The sequence below is a fragment of the Neolamprologus multifasciatus genome, chromosome 10, assembly GCF_963576455.1.
Source record: "Neolamprologus multifasciatus chromosome 10, fNeoMul1.2, whole genome shotgun sequence".
NCBI lineage: Eukaryota > Metazoa > Chordata > Actinopteri > Cichliformes > Cichlidae > Neolamprologus > Neolamprologus multifasciatus.
In genome coordinates this window covers 23909851-23929832 of record NC_140448.1, presented here as the reverse complement: position 1 = coordinate 23929832, position 19982 = coordinate 23909851, and the positions used below count along the sequence as shown (strand labels likewise).

Genomic DNA, 19982 nt, shown 5'->3' with positions numbered 1-19982 from the left:
TACTTTTTTAATTTCATCATTATTTGACACTATTGAATGCTCTATTTTAAATGTCTCTTTACAAAGTTTACATTCATCATGTTAGTGATATTTTATTTCCTGGAACAGGAAAGTTTAGTGTACATTGCTCACTTTATTTCACAAACAGCAGTAAATTAAAAAAAAGTTAATGAAAACATAACTGAAATTAAACATTTTACAATCCACCAACTTAAGTATAGAAATAAAAAGTACATTAAAAATGCAAACACCATATTAACCCTGATTCCAACTTATCTGATACATAGTTATTTTTTTCTGTAATTTTAAATACACTGAAGTTATTTTCATATGAATTTATATTTATGTGAGTTTTTTCTGCAAATGTTACAACAAAACAGTGGAGAGAAATATAAACTATATAGGAAATATAGTTATATATAATATAATATATTGTTTTGCCAAATAAACCGTTTTATCCAAATAGCTATTGAAAACAAGACAATCAAAGAAATTAAATGTTATTCTCATATCTATAAAGGTTCATCTCTAACAGGTGCAGGATAGATAAACACATCTCAACAAGTAGCACATGGCATCAAATTTCACTATTTTGTGTTTATTCTTTTCTTGAGCTCACACACCTCAGCACTGTGTCCAGCACTTTGTGGAAGCCACAGTCCAGCATGGAGAGGCTGAGTGAACCTGGTCTGGACTCTGTGGAGGAGATTCATGGTCTCAGTGATGCTGTAGAAAGAAAGAGTTCCTGCCCTGTGATCCAAATATACTCCTATTCTGGAGGACTGAGGGCCTGGGATGAGAGTGGGAATGTTGTTGTGTTTGAAGTCATAACCGCTGCCTGAAACTGTTAATGACCAGGATTTGTCATTCAATCCAAATCCACATTCCTCTCTGGTCCCTCTACGGCCGATATCCTTGTATGCAACAGCTACTCCAACCATCCCGTTGCACTTCACCTCCCAGTAATAGCGTCCAGTCAGGACCTGCCGGCAATCAAGGAATTTGTCTGGATGACTTGGATATGACTGGTTTCTACTCATCAGTGTTACTTTTCTGTTGCTATCACTCAGTGACATCAGTGTGTGTGCTGTATTTGGATCGAGAGTGATCTGACAAGAATGTTTCAAAAATTCGTCTCTGGTTTTGGGTTCTCCTTGAGGCAGTAAAATATCAGCTTTGGTCGTTCCAACTGAGATTTTTGGCCACTCATCACTGAGAAGAGCCTTCACTTTATTTCTGATCTGTGACACAGATGCAGTCACATTCTCAAAGTACTGCAGAGTAAGATTGTTGTAGGTGGGTACGTTTGTAGATGCACTCAGATGTGACAGTGAGGAGTAGTTTTTCAGAAAATGGAGGTGATCCTCTGTCAGTGAGAGCTGCTGCAGTTCAGTGTTTCTCCTCCTCAGATCTCTGATCTCCTGCTCTATCTTCTCCTGAAGCTCTTTGACTCTGTTCTGTTCAGATTTTTGTTTGGATCTGATCTGCTGCTTCACCTCAGAGCTTTTTTTCTCAATGAGACTGATCAAATCTTTGAAAGCCTTATCACATTCTCTGAAAGCTTTATCAGCAGAAAGATTGATAGCCTCCCCTCTTCGATGAAGCATCTTCACATCTTTCTCTCTTTCCTGAATTCTTTGAAGAAATTTTTGTCGATTTCTTCCAAGCCTTTTCTGCTTCTCAGCTCTTTCCACTGCAGCTGACACTGTGACGTGGTCTTTGTGTTCATCCATTAAGCAGAGACAACAGACACACTGCTGATCAGTGCAGCAGAAGATCTTCATCTCCTCGTCGTGGCGAGGGCAGATGTTCTCCTGAAGCTTTGAAGTGGCTTTAATGATCTTGTGTCTCTTTATTGGAGCTACGTTGTAGTGAGGCTGCAGGTGATGCTCACAGTAAAAGGCCATACACACCAGGCAGGACTTGGAGGCTTTCCGCTTCCTCCCAGAACAGGCCATATCTCCAGGTCCAGCATAGGCATGATCAGGTGAAGCTGTCAGATGTTCTGCTTTCTTTAGGTCCTCCAGTAACTCAGCTAACATGGTGTTCTTCACCAGAACAGGCCGCGGTGTGAAAATCTCTCTGCACTGAGGGCAGCTGTGTGTTTCCTTCTCATCCCAGTAGTTTTTGATACAGTCCATGCAGTAGCTGTGCCCACAGGGAATAGTGACTGGATGCTTTAAAAGTTGCAGACAGATGGAACAGCTCAATTTTTCTTGATCCAGCTGAATCGTTCGCTGTGCCATGTCTCCTCACTGTAAATAACGTCTCCCCAGATAAAAGCTGCTCTTGTCTCTTTTATATAGAGACACTGAGTGTGGAAATTTCCTGTTTTTCCACTTATCACATGACTGTGATAACAGAGGGTGTGCCTAACGTCTGAGGTAAACAGTCTGTAAACAGAGAGGGGCTTAGAAAGGTGTGCTTCATTCCAGGAGAGGGAGTCATCAGATTTGTGTGAAACTGAAAAGTTTCATGTTTTTGATTAAGATGTATTTGTATGTGTTTCCAGTCTTTGTGAAATACCTACAGGCTGGTTGGTAGGTTGGAGCCCATTGGTTTTCCTTACTTATTTGCAATGTATATTATGGGGTTATTTCATGTTTTATTGTTCTATTACTGAAAATGATGAATTCAATTAGTATTGTCTGTATTTTCTATCTGTTAATGTGACTTTTGTATTCTGATTTAAACAAGAAAACAAGCCTCTACAGCTGTTGATGGGGTCATTTAGAGGATAATTTTCACTGTAAGGTTTTAATTGTTTTTTTTAAGAATTCGATTTGTTCAGAATAATAATAAAGAATAATAAAGGACCTTTAAATATATTTGTACTTTGTCTTGAGCTCATTTTGCCACACACACCACATATGAATAATGGCAGTCACTTAGTTTTTGCAGTAGTTTTTAATACAGCTCATGCAGTAGATGTGCCCACAGGGAATAGTGACTGGCTCCTTTACAAGTTGCAGACAGATGAAACAGCTCAGTTTTTCTTGATGCAGCTGAATTACTTGCTGCGCCTTTTCTCCTCATTCAAATGGTCTCTCTTTTCGTCTCTTAATGCCGAGACACTGAACTAAAGCATATGGAAATTTTCTGTTTTGCATCTTATCACATGACTCTGTAAAAGAAGAGGGTACACGTAAACAGTGCAGGGAGGAGCTTCCATCCAGGTACTCAGATTGGTGTGAAACTGAAAGTGTTTCGGATGAAAACAGAATTGTAATTGAATGTTTACACTGGAAACTGTTACTCACTGTTTATCTACCCGCTGTTGTCAAATGCTTGTTCATAGTGAGTGAAGCAAATACAAATAAAACTGAATTTAACTGAACCTGAAGTCATCATGGGCATGAATTTGGACCTTAAAGACTTCAGTAACTTTTCAACTTCAAACTTTTCATTCATTTGTTAAATCCTGGCAACACATGTCACATTTTTTTAAAATTTTCAATCTGTGTTCAGATCACACCACAAAACTGAAACTGCTCTCATCAAAAACACAAACTACCTCCTCACTGCTGCAGACTCTGGCCATATAAGTATCCTCACTCTCCTGGGCTTATTACATTGTACTTAACTCATTTATAGGGCGATCGTCACTGAAGAGTTGGCAGTTCGTCTTGTAATTGGAAGGTTGCTGGTTCCAGCCCCGGCTCGGACAATCTCGGTCGTTGTGTTCTTGGCCAAGACTCTTCACGTACCGCCTACTGGTGATGGTCTGAGGGGCCGATGGCGCGATATGGCAGCCTCGCTTCTGTCCGTCTGCCCCAGGGCAGCTGTGGCTACAACTGTAGCTGCCTCCACTACTGTGTGAATGTGAGACTGAATGAAGAGTGGAATTGTAAAGCACTTTGATGGTCTTGATGAGCGCTATATAAATACAATCCATTATTATTATTAATGCTTAGCGTTCATCTTCCAGCTTCACTGTGTTTCTATTATTCTAACCATAGCTGTGTGGCTAGCTCTAAAAATACTACTCTAAAACACAAACAAAATAATTAAAAAATAAACCAGACACCATATAACTCAAAACACAGGAATCAAAATATAGCTACAACTGAATGAAGGAAGACTACCAACTCACCCTAGAATCTAAATAAAAAAGAATAAGGAACACTGGGACAAAAAAACAGGGGCCATGACAAGTTCAGGCTGGTCAGTGATAGAAAGAACAGTGGTGCTAAAGGGCAGTAGCACTGATGTCAGAGGAAATGGCACATTATGTCACATTTATTACGTTTATTTTCTTTTTATTTTGTTTTTTTGACACACAAAACATAAAAAAGGAAGCAAGAGGAAAAGAAAGAAACAAAATCTTCTTTTTATTATTACACTGTACTCTGTCCAGTTAGCAGTGTTCTTATATGCTGTACGTTTACAACACAACTGTTAGTGTCAGGACCAAAGCTCTGAGTAGTAAACACTACTGAGACAGTGTTTAGTGTATTTTGAGCTACAAAAGATTGAAAATGTAAATCACAAGAGAGGATTGAGCACCTTTACTCTAAAACAGGTGTGAACCAAATGTAACTACTTTGCCGTAACAACTTATAATAACTAAGGATTATCTATCATCATGAAACACACAAACACACCCTCCATCAAACCACCCATCCATTGTGACTCTGTAAAAGTCCAAAGTCCATCAAAGTCCATTCAGTGTAGATATATTTATATTTTCCCCTTTCATTAAGTAGAAAGAAAATCTTTCAGACTTTTACAGTCATTGTGAGGAGACATGGAGCAGCAAATGACTCAGCTGGATCAAGAAAAAATGAGCTGTTCCATTTGTCTGGATGTCCTTAAAGATCCAGTCACTATTCCCTGTGGGCACAGCTACTGGATGAGCTGTATCAAAACTACTGAGATGAGAGGGAAACACACAGATTTTCACACTGAGGCCTGTCCTGTCCTTCCACAAAGCGCTGGACACACTGTTCAGTTGTGTGAGTTCAAATAGACAGGAGAGCATAAATTGTGAGAGTTTAATCTCTGTATACTGCCATGCAGTTGTTAGAGTGTGTTTGTCTACACTGCATCTATTGAAGATCAAACTTTTTAGATTTCATCTTTGTTTCTGTTGGCAAACAACTGTTGTTTCTTTCAAATAAATAATTTTTTTTGCTAACAAGATATCGATTTAAATGTAATAGTAAACGTTTTTTGTGACAGCAGCAGGAAAATGTATCTACTGCACCTTCTCAACAGACATATTACATGAGAAATACCAATTGGTTGCAAAATGACAACAACAAAAAGATTTATCATAAAAACCCAGGAGAGAAAAAACTGTTATGTATAAAATATATTGATTTGTTTGAACGGACAGTGGAGTTGTTCTTGTCTTTTTGTTTGATGTAATTATCGTAGAGTAAAGTCAGTAATATTTAGCCAATAAAATTTGCTATATAACAAAATCATGTACAAGAGAAATCACTGATGTATAGTTATTTTTATCCCAGAGAAATCAAATCTTTTGCAGTTTTAATGTATAAAAATTTTCATGGGAATTATTTAATTATTTAATTAAATTATTAATTATTTAATCTTTTTTTTTTTTTTGAGGGAAAACAGTTTTTTAAATTCAATTCCATTTTAATTGATTTCAGTTTTTATATATAGCACCAAATCATAACAACATTTGCCTCAAGGTGCATTATACTCTACAATAACACAGAGAAAACAGAGAAAGCCCAAACAACAGATGGCACCCTATGAGCAAGCAGTTTGGTGACAGTGGGAAGGAAAAACTCCCTTTTAACAGGAAGAAACTTCCAGCAGAGGCAGGCTCGTGGAAGGTCGGCCATCTGCTGCCACGATTGGAGGTGAAGGGAGAAAGACAGTAAGACATGCTGTGGAAGAGAGCCAGAGATTAATGTGATCATAGTTAAATGCTGAGTCATGTATAAACACATAATGAGTGAAAAGATCATCATCAAGATTTCTTATTTTTGCTTACATACATAGTGAAATGCTGATATTTAGCTTCCCAACAATTTCTCCTCCCTGGCTTGAACTCAAAGCTGAAGGATTTCTGCTCAAATCAGACATGAAACCAATCATAGCTCTGTCATAAAATACGTAACCATGCAGTAATGGTTTTATTATCAAACGTGTAAATCATTTCTTTTGACTGTTCAAATCATGTGCTGGGAAGATAACAGAGAATGCTGATTAAAGGTTGAAAGGAGAGTGGTTACAGAGGGTAGAGGAACGCTTATTTTCTTGATCTGCTGACGTGTGTGAATAGTATATTGCTATCAGGTAAAAGCAAAAGCCCAGATGAGCAGGTATGAAAGTAGCAAGACCTTTAACTTTAACTTATGTACATTTACACGCTAAAAAGATGAAGAAGAACAATATGTTCTTTGTAGTATAAATTAATATAGAACTGGCAATCAAAATCCAGATCAGAGCCATGGTCAAATGACAATACCTGCGCCATTTGAGTGCAGGAGAGCTGAACGGAGGTGGAAAAAGGACAGGTTATAGGTTTCTCTTGAGTTCTAGTTTATGGTGGTATCAGAAAGGTGTGAAAGCTGCTAGGTAAACATTTTTCTCTGATATCATTGTGTCTAACTCTCACAAACCCTGTGTCCCTTTTAACACACTCAGCTTGGATCTTAATGTTCATGAACCTTCACAGCTAGAAGCTTCCAGCGTAGTTTGAGATAAATTTCTCCACTTTCTCCACAGAAGGTTGGAAGTGCTAGGGCCCTTGACTCATCATCCTCTTATGATCTGCCCATCTTAATACCCTGTTTGGCTTTCTTTCACCACTTTGAGCCTGTCTCCCTCTTTTTTTTATAGCAGCTGGTTTCCAGTAGCCATCAGGCTCCCCATTTGATGTCGTTTCTCCTTGACTTCTTAAGGAAATCTTTCCTACCCTTGGTCTGTTTATCCCAGCCAGTGTTGGGGAGTAACAGAATACATGTACCGCTGTTACGTATTTAAAATACAAAATATGAGTAACTGTATTCCGTTACAGTTACCGTTTAAAAAGGTGGTATTTAGAATACAGTTACTTTGTTGAAATAAATGGATTACACGGCGGTACTTCCCTATTTCATATTGTGGTGGGTCAGGACTGTTTGGGTTTTGTTTGACAGCTGTGATGTTCTGTTGTTCCAGGTGGCAGCGTTTCGGTTACCATGGTTACAGGGTGACGCTCTCTCTGTGCGTGTTTCCTGGGTGAGAGAGGCCTTTTTGTTGTTGTTGTGCTAAGCTAATAGGCAGAATGCTACAGGTATAGCTCTAAAGAATGTAGCATCATAGGCAGTGTAGTCCGTGCTGCAGGGAGAATGTACGGTGACCCCTAGAGACAAAGCACGTACAAACTCCAAAACACTTGCAAACTCCAAAACACTTGCAAACTCCAAAACACTTGCAAACTCCAAAACACTTACAAACTCCAAAACACTTGCAAACTCCAAAACACTTGCAAACTCCAAAACACATGCAAACTCCAAAACACATGCAAACTCCAAAACACATGCAAACCCCAAAGCACATGCAAATTCCAAAACACAACGGAAGTGCTCCAGGAAACTAGGGGCAGTGTTGAGCTCGATTTGCAAAATAAACGGCAAGTTTGTCTGTATGGGACGGTAGCGAGCTAACTCCCTGCTAACTTCTAACTCCGTTAAATTGTGTTTTCATGGATGTCTGGATGTTAAACTTAATTGTTACGCCTGGTAGAGCAGCCACACTGATCATTTTATTACAGATGAGAGAATTTAGACAGTTTTTAACTCTCAGTAATGCTGCAGTGATCATTTGACTTAGGGACTTGCAGCGGAGTTTGAGCCCAGACATGGGCAATGACCTCAGACTTAAAGACCGGACAGGAAAACATTTTTATTATTCTCGAAAATCCCCCCAGACGCTCCGGACGGAACGTGAAAAGTGGACATGTCCGGGGAAAAGAGGACGTTTGGTCACCCTAATCCAGCGGTCCCCAACCCCCGGGCCTCGGACCGGTACCGGTCCATAAGTCGTTTGGTACCGGGCCGCGAGAGTTGAGGCTCAGGTGTGAAATGTATAGTTTTCAGGGTTTTTATCGGTTTTCAGCGTTATTTTGTTATCGTTTTTATCGTTTACTCGGTTTTCCTTGGTCTTTTCACGTGTGTTATGAATAAATTTTCTTTTTTTCGGTACCGGTACGAGTTTTATTTTGTTGTATTTGTGTACGACACCTTAAAGGCCGGTCCATGAAAATATTGTCGGGCATAAACCGGTCCGTGGCGCAAAAAAGGTTGGGGACCGCTGCCCTAATCAACTTACCTATGTCACTATACTTAAAAATATGTAGAATTCTAATACCTGGGAATACCTTAAACCTAGCTGTGGAATGCACAGGGTTCTCAGGGAGAGCAATATTGAGAGACCTGTAGCTTGCTACTGTCAACAACCTTCTACTACATAGCAGCATTTCTTATTTAGCTTTCTGTTTTTCTTCTTTTTTTCCACATATAGTGTACATACAGTGTAATGACTGTGAATGCTTGGTGGGATGCTCCTATGCTGGTAAGGAGATTACATTTTAGGACTTAAACCAGACTCTAAGGAATTGCTGTGTCTAATTTTGCGATGCTGCGATTAACAAACTGGGTTCTGTTTGGAGGTTGAAGAGGAACTTTCCCTCACGACAGCCGTCAGTGCCACAGTTTATCTCATGCAGCGCAGTGTTAATTTTAAAATGATCAAATACTTTAGACAATGTATATTCTTCAATGACAAAAAAATACAAGTGTTCATTTAAGTAAATAAACAGAGCCGTAAGAGATGTTTTTCAGAAATTGTTTTCTTTATTTTTATTTGCAACTAACAAATTTTTAAAAAATTTGTAGTTTTTGTTGTGCTCTCTATTATGTGAACCCCTCACCTAATTTGTTATGTTTTTTAACAAATTAAACCCCAACAATCAAATGATCCCCTGTGAGCAAGCACTAGGCACAGTGGAAAGGAAAAACTCCCTTTAAACAGGAAGAAACCTTTGACAGAACCAGGCTCAGGAAGGGGCAGCCATCTGCCACGACTGGTTGGGGGTGAGAGGCAAAAGAAAAGAAAAATGAGAGCACAAGTTAGCTAAATGTTGCTCATGTTGTCTAACATGAACAACGTATGGTTTACTGGACTGTGGATGAAAAGCAGTCCATCATTACTAGTCTTTAAAAGGGAACTAATCCATCAGCAAGGTAGCAATATGGCAATATGACAGAGTTAAATAGGCAATCACTGCCAAGCATTGAAAAGCCCCAGTAAGCTGCAGGTATAATAAGGCCTACTGCGGCAACACCTAAACCTATTTTAAGTAGGCATTTGGCACCATGATGCCATGAACCACTAGTCGGAACCACGTCAGGAGATGGTTCTGAGACAGGAGAATCAAGCTCTTCAGGTTGAAGACCAAGATTCTCCTGTGTCGGGACCACATCAGGAGGTGGTTCCAAGGCAAGAAAAAAAAGCTCCTCAGGTTCAGGAGCAAAATTCTCCAGCTGCAGAGCCTCCAAAGATTCCACCCGTGACTGTTTTTCGTCCTGAGCCTGGCTCACCCTACACTGAAGAATACATATTTCTTTTTTCAACTCAACTATCTGTTCTGTCTTGTGATCTATTTCGCTATTCTGTTTTTCTATTATCTCATTTTTTGTTGTTGTTTCAATATGAGCTTTTTCCACTTGGTGCTCAAGTCTCTCTAACGCTTCCTTGAGATCTGCGTTCTCTTTCTTTTGTTCGTTTCTCTCACTTTCAATCAGTGACAGCTGAGCAGCAATGCTGCTGTTCTGCTTGAGGAGATTTTCTTCTTTTTCCAGAAAGTCATGGTGCATCGTCTGAACGGTGTTAACCTGTTCCTGCATTTTAGCCTCCAGAGATTCCACCTGTGACTGTTTTTCGTCCTGAGCCTGGCTCACCCTACACTGAAGAATACATATTTCTTTTTTCAACTCAACTATCTGTTCTGTCTTGTGATCTATTTCGCTATTCTGTTTTTCTATTATCTCATTTTTTGTTGTTGTTTCAATATGAGCTTTTTCCACTTGGTGCTCAAGTCTCTCTAACGCTTCCTTGAGATCTGCCTTCTCTTTCTTTTGTTCATTTCTCTCACTTTCAATCTGAGACAACTCAGCAGCAATGCTGCTGTTCTGCTTGAGGAGATATTCTTCTTTTTCCAGAAAGTCATGGTGCATCGTCTGAATGGTGTTAACCTGTTCCTGCATTTTAGCCTCCAGAGATTCCACCTGTGACTGTTTTTCGTCCTGAGCCTGTCTCACCCGACGCTGAAGAGTACATATTTCTTTTTTCAGCTCAACTATCTGTTCTGTCTTGTGATCTGTTTCTCTATTCTGTTTTTCTATTATCTCTTCTTTTTTTGTTATTTTATGGTGAGCCTCTCCCACTTGGTGCTCAAGTCTCTCTAACGCTTCCTTGAGATCTGCGTTCTCTTTCTTTTGTTCATTTCTCTCACTTTCAATCAGTGACAGCTGAGCAGCAATGCTGCTGTTCTGCTTGAGGAGATATTCTTCTTTTTCCAGAAAGTCACGGTGCATCGTCTGAACGGTGTTAACCTGTTCCTGCATTTTAGCCTCCAGAGATTCCACCTGTGACTGTTTTTCGACCTGAGCCTGTCTCACCTGACATTGGAGATTGCATATTTCTTGCACCTGCTCAGCTATCAGTTTCTGGTTTTGCACTATTTCCCTATTCTGTTTTTCTATTATCTCATTTTTTGTTGTTGTTTCAATATGAGCTTTTTCCACTTGGCACTCAAGAGTCTCTAAAGTTTTCTCGAGTTTTGCATTCTCTTTCTTTTGTTCGTTTCTCTCACTTTCAATCAGTGACAGCTGAGCAGCAATGCTGCTGTTCTGCTTGAGGAGATTTTCTTCTTTTTCCAGAAAGTCATGGTGCATCGTCTGAATGGTGTTAACCTGTTCCTGCATTTTAGCCTCCAGAGATTCCACCTGTGACTGTTTTTCGTCCTGAGCCTGTCTCACCCTACACTGAAGAATACATATTTCTTTTTTCAGCTCAACTATCTGTTCTGTCTTGTGATCTGTTTCTCTATTCTGTTTTTCTATTATCTCTTCTTTTTTTGTTATTTTATGGTGAGCCTCTCCCACTTGGTGCTCAAGTCTCTCTAACGCTTCCTTGAGATCTGCGTTCTCTTTCTTTTGTTCATTTCTCTCACTTTCAATCAGTGACAGCTGAGCAGCAATGCTGCTGTTCTGCTTGAGGAGATATTCTTCTTTTTCCAGAAAGTCACGGTGCATCGTCTGAACGGTGTTAACCTGTTCCTGCATTTTAGCCTCCAGAGATTCCACCTGTGACTGTTTTTCGACCTGAGCCTGTCTCACCTGACATTGGAGATTGCATATTTCTTGCACCTGCTCAGCTATCAGTTTCTGGTTTTGCACTATTTCCCTATTCTGTTTTTCTATTATCTCATTTTTTGTTGTTGTTTCAATATGAGCTTTTTCCACTTGGCACTCAGGAGTCTCTAAAGTTTTCTCGAGTTTTGCATTCTCTTTCTTTTGTTCGTTTCTCTCACTTTCAATCAGTGACAGCTGAGCAGCAATGCTGCTGTTCTGCTTGAGGAGATATTCTTCTTTTTCCAGAAAGTCATGGTGCATCGTCTGAATGGTGTTAACCTGTTCCTGCATTTTAGCCTCCAGAGATTCCACCTGTGACTGTTTTTCGTCCTGAGCCTGTCTCACCCGACGCTGAAGAGTACATATTTCTTTTTTCAGCTCAACTATCTGTTCTGTCTTGTGATCTGTTTCTCTATTCTGTTTTTCTATTATCTCTTCTTTTTTTGTTATTTTATGGTGAGCCTCTCCCACTTGGTGCTCAAGTCTCTCTAACGCTTCCTTGAGATCTGCGTTCTCTTTCTTTTGTTCATTTCTCTCACTTTCAATCAGTGACAGCTGAGCAGCAATGCTGCTGTTCTGCTTGAGGAGATATTCTTCTTTTTCCAGAAAGTCACGGTGCATCGTCTGAACGGTGTTAACCTGTTCCTGCATTTTAGCCTCCAGAGATTCCACCTGTGACTGTTTTTCGACCTGAGCCTGTCTCACCTGACATTGGAGATTGCATATTTCTTGCACCTGCTCAGCTATCAGTTTCTGGTTTTGCACTATTTCCCTATTCTGTTTTTCTATTATCTCATTTTTTGTTGTTGTTTCAATATGAGCTTTTTCCACTTGGCACTCAAGAGTCTCTAAAGTTTTCTCGAGTTTTGCATTCTCTTTCTTTTGTTCGTTTCTCTCACTTTCAATCAGTGACAGCTGAGCAGCAATGCTGCTGTTCTGCTTGAGGAGATTTTCTTCTTTTTCCAGAAAGTCATGGTGCATCGTCTGAATGGTGTTAACCTGTTCCTGCATTTTAGCCTCCAGAGATTCCACCTGTGACTGTTTTTCGTCCTGAGCCTGTCTCACCCTACACTGAAGAATACATATTTCTTTTTTCAGCTCAACTATCTGTTCTGTCTTGTGATCTGTTTCTCTATTCTGTTTTTCTATTATCTCTTCTTTTTTTGTTATTTTATGGTGAGCCTCTCCCACTTGGTGCTCAAGTCTCTCTAACGCTTCCTTGAGATCTGCGTTCTCTTTCTTTTGTTCATTTCTCTCACTTTCAATCAGTGACAGCTGAGCAGCAATGCTGCTGTTCTGCTTGAGGAGATATTCTTCTTTTTCCAGAAAGTCACGGTGCATCGTCTGAACGGTGTTAACCTGTTCCTGCATTTTAGCCTCCAGAGATTCCACCTGTGACTGTTTTTCGACCTGAGCCTGTCTCACCTGACATTGGAGATTGCATATTTCTTGCACCTGCTCAGCTATCAGTTTCTGGTTTTGCACTATTTCCCTATTCTGTTTTTCTATTATCTCATTTTTTGTTGTTGTTTCAATATGAGCTTTTTCCACTTGGCACTCAAGAGTCTCTAAAGTTTTCTCGAGTTTTGCATTCTCTTTCTTTTGTTCGTTTCTCTCACTTTCAATCAGTGACAGCTGAGCAGCAATGCTGCTGTCCTGCTTGAGGAGATATTCTTCTTTTTCCAGAAAGTCATGGTGCATCGTCTGAACGGTGTTAACCTGTTCCTGCATTTTAGCCTCCAGAGATTCCACCTGTGACTGTTTTTCGTCCTGAGCCTGTCTCACCCTACGCTGAAGAATACATATTTCTTTTTTCAGCTCAACTATCTGTTCTGTCTTGTGATCTATTTCTCTGTTCTGTTTTTCTATTATCTCTTCTTTTGTTGTTATTTTATGGTGAGCCTCTCCCACTTGGTGCTCAAGTCTCTCTCTCTCTTCCTTGAGATCTGCGTTCTCTTTCTTTTGTTCATTTCGCTCACTTTCAATTTGAGACAACTCAGCAGCAATGCTGCTGTTCTGCTCAAGCAGAGATGCTTCCTTTTCCTGAAATTCATGGCGCATCATCCGAAAGGTTCTAAGCTCTGCTTGCAAATTTTTATTCTCTGCAACAATTTGAGCTTCGATGTCATCTGACTGTTGAGTCACTTTTTCAAGCTCAACCATGCTTTCCCTAAAATGGAAATTCCTTTCATGCGCATCTGTACTATTCTGTTCACGCTCATTTTTAAAGCGATAGTAATTTTTTTTGTAATAATTCTTTTTGCGCTTTAGGGTGCTTAACTCCAACTGGAGTTCTTGTATTTTCATTTGAAGCTCCCTAGGCTCCGATATTTCTCTCTCCATCATCCCATACAGTCTTTGTGATTCCTCTCGAATCTCTCTCTCAGACTGTGAATTATTAAATGTTTCGTGTGACATTTCTTTAAACGTTTAATGCAAAGTGTCGACAAGAAAAAATGTTTGCTTAATTGTTTAAGTTTAAAAATAGTCCCTTTCTGAAAGGTTTCTGGTTTGCAAAACACAACTCGCTGTTTCTGAAAATGTTCCAAGTAAAACTGTGTTTGCGAAGGTGAAGAGGGGGTATTTAAGGACTTTTGTGGCCGCGAATTTGACGTCAGCGCTCTTTGAGCCTTTGATCCTTTGTTCGATCACAGGACAGCTGTGCGTAATTCTGCGCATGCTCAGAATATACCCATTGAGATGCGCGGTTTTGTTTTGTTTTGAATTTTTTTAAATACCCTGAAAACAGTCCAAACAGTGTTGCCAACTTAGCGATTTTGTCGCTATATTTAGTGAATTTTCAAACCCCCTTAACGTCGTTTTTTTTTCTAAAAAGCGACCAGCGACAAATCTGGCGACTTTTTCTGGTGTTATTGGAGGCTTTTTTATGACGACTTTTGACGTGAAAGCGCTTGTTGCTCTTACTCTCAACAAGCAGCGGGTGCTGCCGTGGGCACCTCGCTCGTGCCAAAGCGCTCACAGGCGGAGGATAGTCCTCCTCCAGCCGCTATCGGGGCAGGAGATGTTCACGTGCGTCCAAACTGCACGAGCAAAGCCGCCGTTCCCGCACTGACTGTAACGCAGTCAATTCTTCTTTTACTGTTATGCTGTTTTGTGGATCACAAGGTTTAAAACTACTTGTAAACACACACACACACAGTAACTCCACCCTAACCTGCAGCTGCAGCGCAAATAACAACGAAAATTGTTTGTAAACGTGTCCTGGAGTTTACAGGTGTAGACTGTGCAACAGCTTCCAGGTCATTTATTCTGCCAATATGGCAAGAAAGTCATAACTGCTTCTAGCACTGTCTACATCAGGGGTAGGCAACGCCAGGCCTCGAGGGCCGGTGTCCTGCAGGTTTAGTCTCTGTCGCGCTTCTCTCAACCATGATACTAACCGCTGGAAACGTGTCATACAACTTTGTTTGACAGAAATGAAGGAAAACATATTTTGTTCATTTGTTTGTTTGTTTCTACAAGAGCTTTGTGTGATTTGATAAGTATCTGAGGTTAAGACCACAGGACAGTAAAACATGATTTTTGGGCTTCATTTCTGTACTGAACAGTCATTTAAGATTAGTTAGTAAATAACAATTAGCTAATGTTGTTCATGAGACTAAAGTCATATCACTTTGGTAATGTAAATATAATATGGCCAATATTATAGTTATTATATTCATCATTATTAGCTATTATAGCAGTGAACATGAACTCTGTGTCAAATACTGAGCCTCAGTACAGATTCAAGTTGCAGTTATTTATAGGTCTTATCACCTTAAATCTTCACTCAAAGACAAGTATCTTTGACAGTGCATATATAGGTGTATCATATATAAGAGAGAAATGTTGTTCCTTCAGTATGTTGGCATTACTAAATTTGGCTCATTGCTTACATACGTGTGTAAAAAGAAATTATATGAGCTGTGATAACTGTTTCTGATAAAATGAAGAGTAGACTGATATATTGAATATTCCTTTATTGGGTGAGAAAATCAGACCATGTCATAACTGCTTTAAGTCATACAGAATAGATATCAGAGCCTTAAACAGGCTGACTTCTGCTAAATGGGTCAAACTGGGCAGAAAGTATACAAACACATAGCATCATTATAGAATATGATGTAACACTATAGATCAACTTACCTCAGAATATATAAAGCATATAAACAATTACAGCAATATGATGCAACAAACACAGCACTGCTACTAATCCAAAATACTCAAAGCTTCATAGAACTGAAACAAACATTTATTTTTAGGTCCATTCAGCTGCTGATACATACTTTAGGTTTCTGAATATTAAACTTGTTTCTTCCTTTCATAGTGTGTAACTTGAAGGCCCTGAGTACTTTCTCCCACACTGCAAACACTGGAATGATAAAATTATTTGAACATTACCTAATAAGACTGATTCAGGACAGACAATTAGTTATGTTAAACTTTCCTAGCAGTCCTTCACAAACAGGGAACAGTCTGTCTATTCTCTCCATCTGTCAGCTGCTGCTGGCTCTTCCTCCTCCTCTTCCTCACACACTGCTGAGTCCTGGTGGATCATCAGGGGTGCAAAGCCTCACAGATGATGTGCAGCAGTGAGTCCCTCAGTCTGTCCTCACTCTGGACACTTGCAGTTGTCACACATGGAAATCAAATGCGTGATAAGCTGCAGGATTCAAACACAAGTGTAACTTATAAATACATGTTCATACTTTTATTCCACAATCAGAGAGAAAGAAAAAGAGAGAGAGTGCAGGACAGACAGACAGGTGACAGTCTCAGGTGTATACACTGCTACAAAACAGCACAAAAGAAGGAGGACTGTGTTATTACGAAACAAGAAGAGTTCCCAGATGGTACAGTGGACACATGTGTGACTCCTGTGATTAAAGCACCTTTCTTTCAGCTTAACGAGTGAACCGTCAGCTCGTTCAAACACACGTTAAAGTCCTTTTGGCTCGACACCACCGAACAGAGGCAGCAATATAACATAGCTAACATTAACAGTGCAGTGAATCCTGCTTGTGCCGTGATATTCAGGACTGCAAACCGAGCAGCATCACTGACTTTCAGCCTGTTGTGTTTGTGGATATATGACTGAGTTTAATTATCCATAAAATCATCACATTCTCTGTAAGATTAAAGTCAACTATTGAACGGCTATATTTTGGAGTAAAGGCTTTAAAACCAAGTTAGTACAAACATCGCTAATGTCACATAACTTTCCCGACATGTGGCCAACAGTAATGTTTTAATGTTCTTCATTATAAAAAACATTTGCGCATAAATAAGTGACATAATATTCAGTACTTACTTCTGAAAGTTTACTCCTCGGCGGCTTCCGCCGTTTTTTTCGGCAAAATTATCCACACCACAGCCGCGCTATGAAATCTGGGATATGTTGGGCCATGAAGGCTACACTGACCCATTCTTAAAATTCAGGAAAATTAAGGAGGACGCATTTGAGGGCCGCATTTCGAGCAGCCTTTGAATTGGGACAGCCTTCGTCGTGTCGCTGTGACGTAATCGGCCTTAAAATGCGGCCTTTAATGCTGCAGACCCCAAATGCGGTCATTGGTACATCCTGGCTTGTGTAGTTACTAGGTAACAAAAGCTCAACACTGCCCCTAGCGTCCTGGAGCACTTCTGTTGTGTTTTGGAATTTGCATGTCCTTTAGGGTTTGCATGTGTTTTGGAGTTTGCATGTGTTTTGGAATTTGCATGTGTTTTGGAGTTTGCATGTGTTTTGGAGTTTGTACGTGCTTTGTCTCTAGGGGCCACCGTAAGAATGGACTGCCATACCCGTTATGTGTCTGTGAGCGAGGGAGGTAGAAAAAGTAAAAGTACGAGCTGTCATCGAGCAGAAACGGGAGCTGGAAGCATGTAAATATAATAATAACCACTGCAGCCAAGAAGAGTGCCTGACGAGCCCAGTTGTAAGTAAGCTATTAAGACTCGACTGTACACCGTGTTCGTGTTTTAGCTAGTTGTAAACAGCATGATAATATATTAAGTAATCCAAAGTATTCAGAATACGTTACTCTCATTGAGTAACGTAACGGAATACGTTACAGAATACATTTTGGGGCATGTATTCTGTATTCTGTAATGGAATACATTTTAAAAGTAACCTTCCCAACACTGATCCCAGCAGACCCATCTCCAAATTGTCATACCTCTCTGATAGAAGTTTCTATGTCAGTATAGATAGTTTCTCCTCCACATCTGCTGTTCTGCCCTAGGGGGAGACAGCGGATGTGAAGATCTGAGCTTTAGAGAAGATCCTTCTCTAAAGCTCGATTCTCACATGAACACTGTGGTAAAATCCTGCTTTTTCCAACTGAGGCAGCTGTTAAAGATCAAGCCTCTTTTGGTCAAACGCAACCTTGAAAGAGACATACATGCTTTTATAAGCTCTCATCTCAACTACTGCAGTGCACTTTTCATCCAACTCACCCAGGCCTCCATTGCTCACTGTTACGGCCCTAGCAGGGCCTCCTCCTGAAGGTGCCTGTGTGGGCGTGTCCCACCACCTCTTCTGCCTGAGGTGCCACCTTTCCCTTTTGTGCAGCTGACTCTCGTCAGTAATCAAGGAGATGTAAGCCCAGGGAAAGGTGAGCTCGGGGCCAGAGTGCCATTAGTGTGGTTACAGCTAGTGAGCTGAGTGTGTTGCTGTGTTTGCAGCTAGTGAGCTGCACTCTTTTTGACTTTGTGCTTTATTGACTAACATTTGAGTTTTGTTTATTTCTTTAAATGGTGATAGCGGCTTGTCTGTCTCTTTTAGTTGAGCTACTTTAATAAAACTCTTTAATTTACCCTCATGCCTTTTTTGTCTCCTTTTTCTGACCCGGACACTTTTTGTTACCTCCCCCTCACCGCCTAGACCCCTCAGGGGAACGTAACAAATGGGGGCTCGTCCGGGATCGTTGAAAAGGGAGTTTTGAGTTGGAATTGGTTTTTGATTATCTTGCTTTTTTTCACCTTTAGAGATTCAACTTCCCAGTTAAGTTAGGTGAGTGTCCAGCTGAGCTTATTAAGTTCTTCCTTCAGGCACTTTTTTTGTTGTTTTGCCTTTTTTATTTTCGGAGTAATCCTGGGTGGGGATTAGTTCCCTGTTGGGGGTAGGCGATTCAGGGCTCCGGTCGCTGGAGTTTTGCCTTTAAAGTTGCCTCGAGCCCAGCACGCTCCAGAAGATAGGTAGGTAAAGTTTGTTGTGCTTAGGAACTGGGTAAGTTGTCTTTGTTAATGTGTGTGCAGCAAAAGGTAAGTTGGTCAAGAAGAGTAAGTTGTTCGGTTACCATTAATTGTTGGCTAGCCTGTGAGAAAATTGGCACAGGTGTGTGGTAGTTTTCTTCAGGCTGAAATGGCGTTCCAGTTGAATCAGCTGGAGCTGACGAGCACTGGGCCTACATCTGTTGGTGAACAGGTGTCCAGAAGCTCATTTGTGAGCAATAACATCCACCTGGTTCCAGTCTTCTGTGAATCCAGTGTTCAAAGCTTTTTCAGTGTATTCGAACACATAGCAACTGCACTGCAGTGGCCTCAAGATGTGTGGGGGGTGATGTTGCTGTGTAAGTTGACAGGTAAGGCTCAAGAAGCTTGTTCCAGTCTGTCTATGGAGGACTGCTTAGTTTATGAAAAGCTTAAAAGTGCCGTCCTCCAAGCCCATGAACTCATACCTGAAGCCTATAGGCAGCACTTTCGAGGTTTGGAGTTGGCACAGGGTCAGTCCTATCTTGACTTTGCTAGGGACAAGGCGAAGCTTTTTGATAGGTGGTGCTCTGCAAGCCAGGTTAACGACTTGGGGTCGTTACGTGAGCTTGTGCTGGTAGAGGACTTTAAGAACACAGTGCCTGAGTGTGTTGCTTGTTATTTAAGTGAACAGAGGGTTTCCACTTTACAGCAGGCTGCCATACTGGCAGATGAGTTTACCCTAACTCATAAAACAAATGCTGTAGAATGTGATACCCCTCTGTGCCATAGTACATCTTGGCGAGGTAAAAGTGGGCCAGCTAACAAGGCTGAAAAAGTTGTGGTTTCAAGACCCAAAACAAAGCTTTGTTTCTTCTGCCACAAACCTGGACACTTTGTTGCTAACTGTTTGAGGCTGAAACTCAAACAGAAAGCCCACTCAAAGCAAAAAGGGCCTGCTTTGAGAAAAGTCAGTCGTGGCTCTCAAACCGACAAGGTTGCCAGGCCTACTAAGAGGCTAAACTTGGAGCACAATTGGTCAGTAGCGCCCTGTAGTAAGTGTAAGAGGTCAACTAGCCCTGAGCTGCTGCTGGTTGACAATGTCCCAGTTCCTCAAAATGACCTGCAGGTGGACAGATCATGTATAACCCCACCACTCAGACTTGTATCCCTGACTAACAAACATGCCTGTACCCGTGACCTGAGCAATCGTCTGAAAACTGTTGCAGTAAGGTCTTCTGACTGCCTGCTGTGTTCTCCACATGTGATGGCTCAAAAAAGCCCTGGCTATCACAGGAGACATTGTTTTGAGGGTCTGCGGCCACCTTCAGTAAGCATTTTGAACCCATTGAGATGGGGTTGGCAGCTTCCGCAGGCAATGCCTAACCTTTGCTATGGGGTTTGGTAGGTGGAAAG

At 40.7% G+C, this 19982-nt stretch overlaps 2 protein-coding genes across 2 annotated transcripts; both read right to left on the bottom strand.

The window, feature by feature from the left end:
* Positions 1-435: 435 nt before the first annotated feature.
* Positions 436-5449, bottom strand: LOC146510275 (E3 ubiquitin/ISG15 ligase TRIM25-like). The gene has a single exon (XM_085174073.1). The coding sequence runs from the start codon at positions 2244-2246 to the stop codon at positions 588-590; it is 1659 nt and encodes a 552-aa protein (XP_085030199.1). The 5' UTR covers positions 2247-5449; the 3' UTR covers positions 436-587.
* A 3345-nt stretch (positions 5450-8794) lies between these two features.
* Positions 8795-13796, bottom strand: LOC146510274 (uncharacterized). Its single transcript, XM_085175890.1, has one exon. The coding sequence runs from the start codon at positions 13794-13796 to the stop codon at positions 9180-9182; it is 4617 nt and encodes a 1538-aa protein (XP_085032016.1). The 3' UTR covers positions 8795-9179.
* Positions 13797-19982: the final 6186 nt, after the last annotated feature.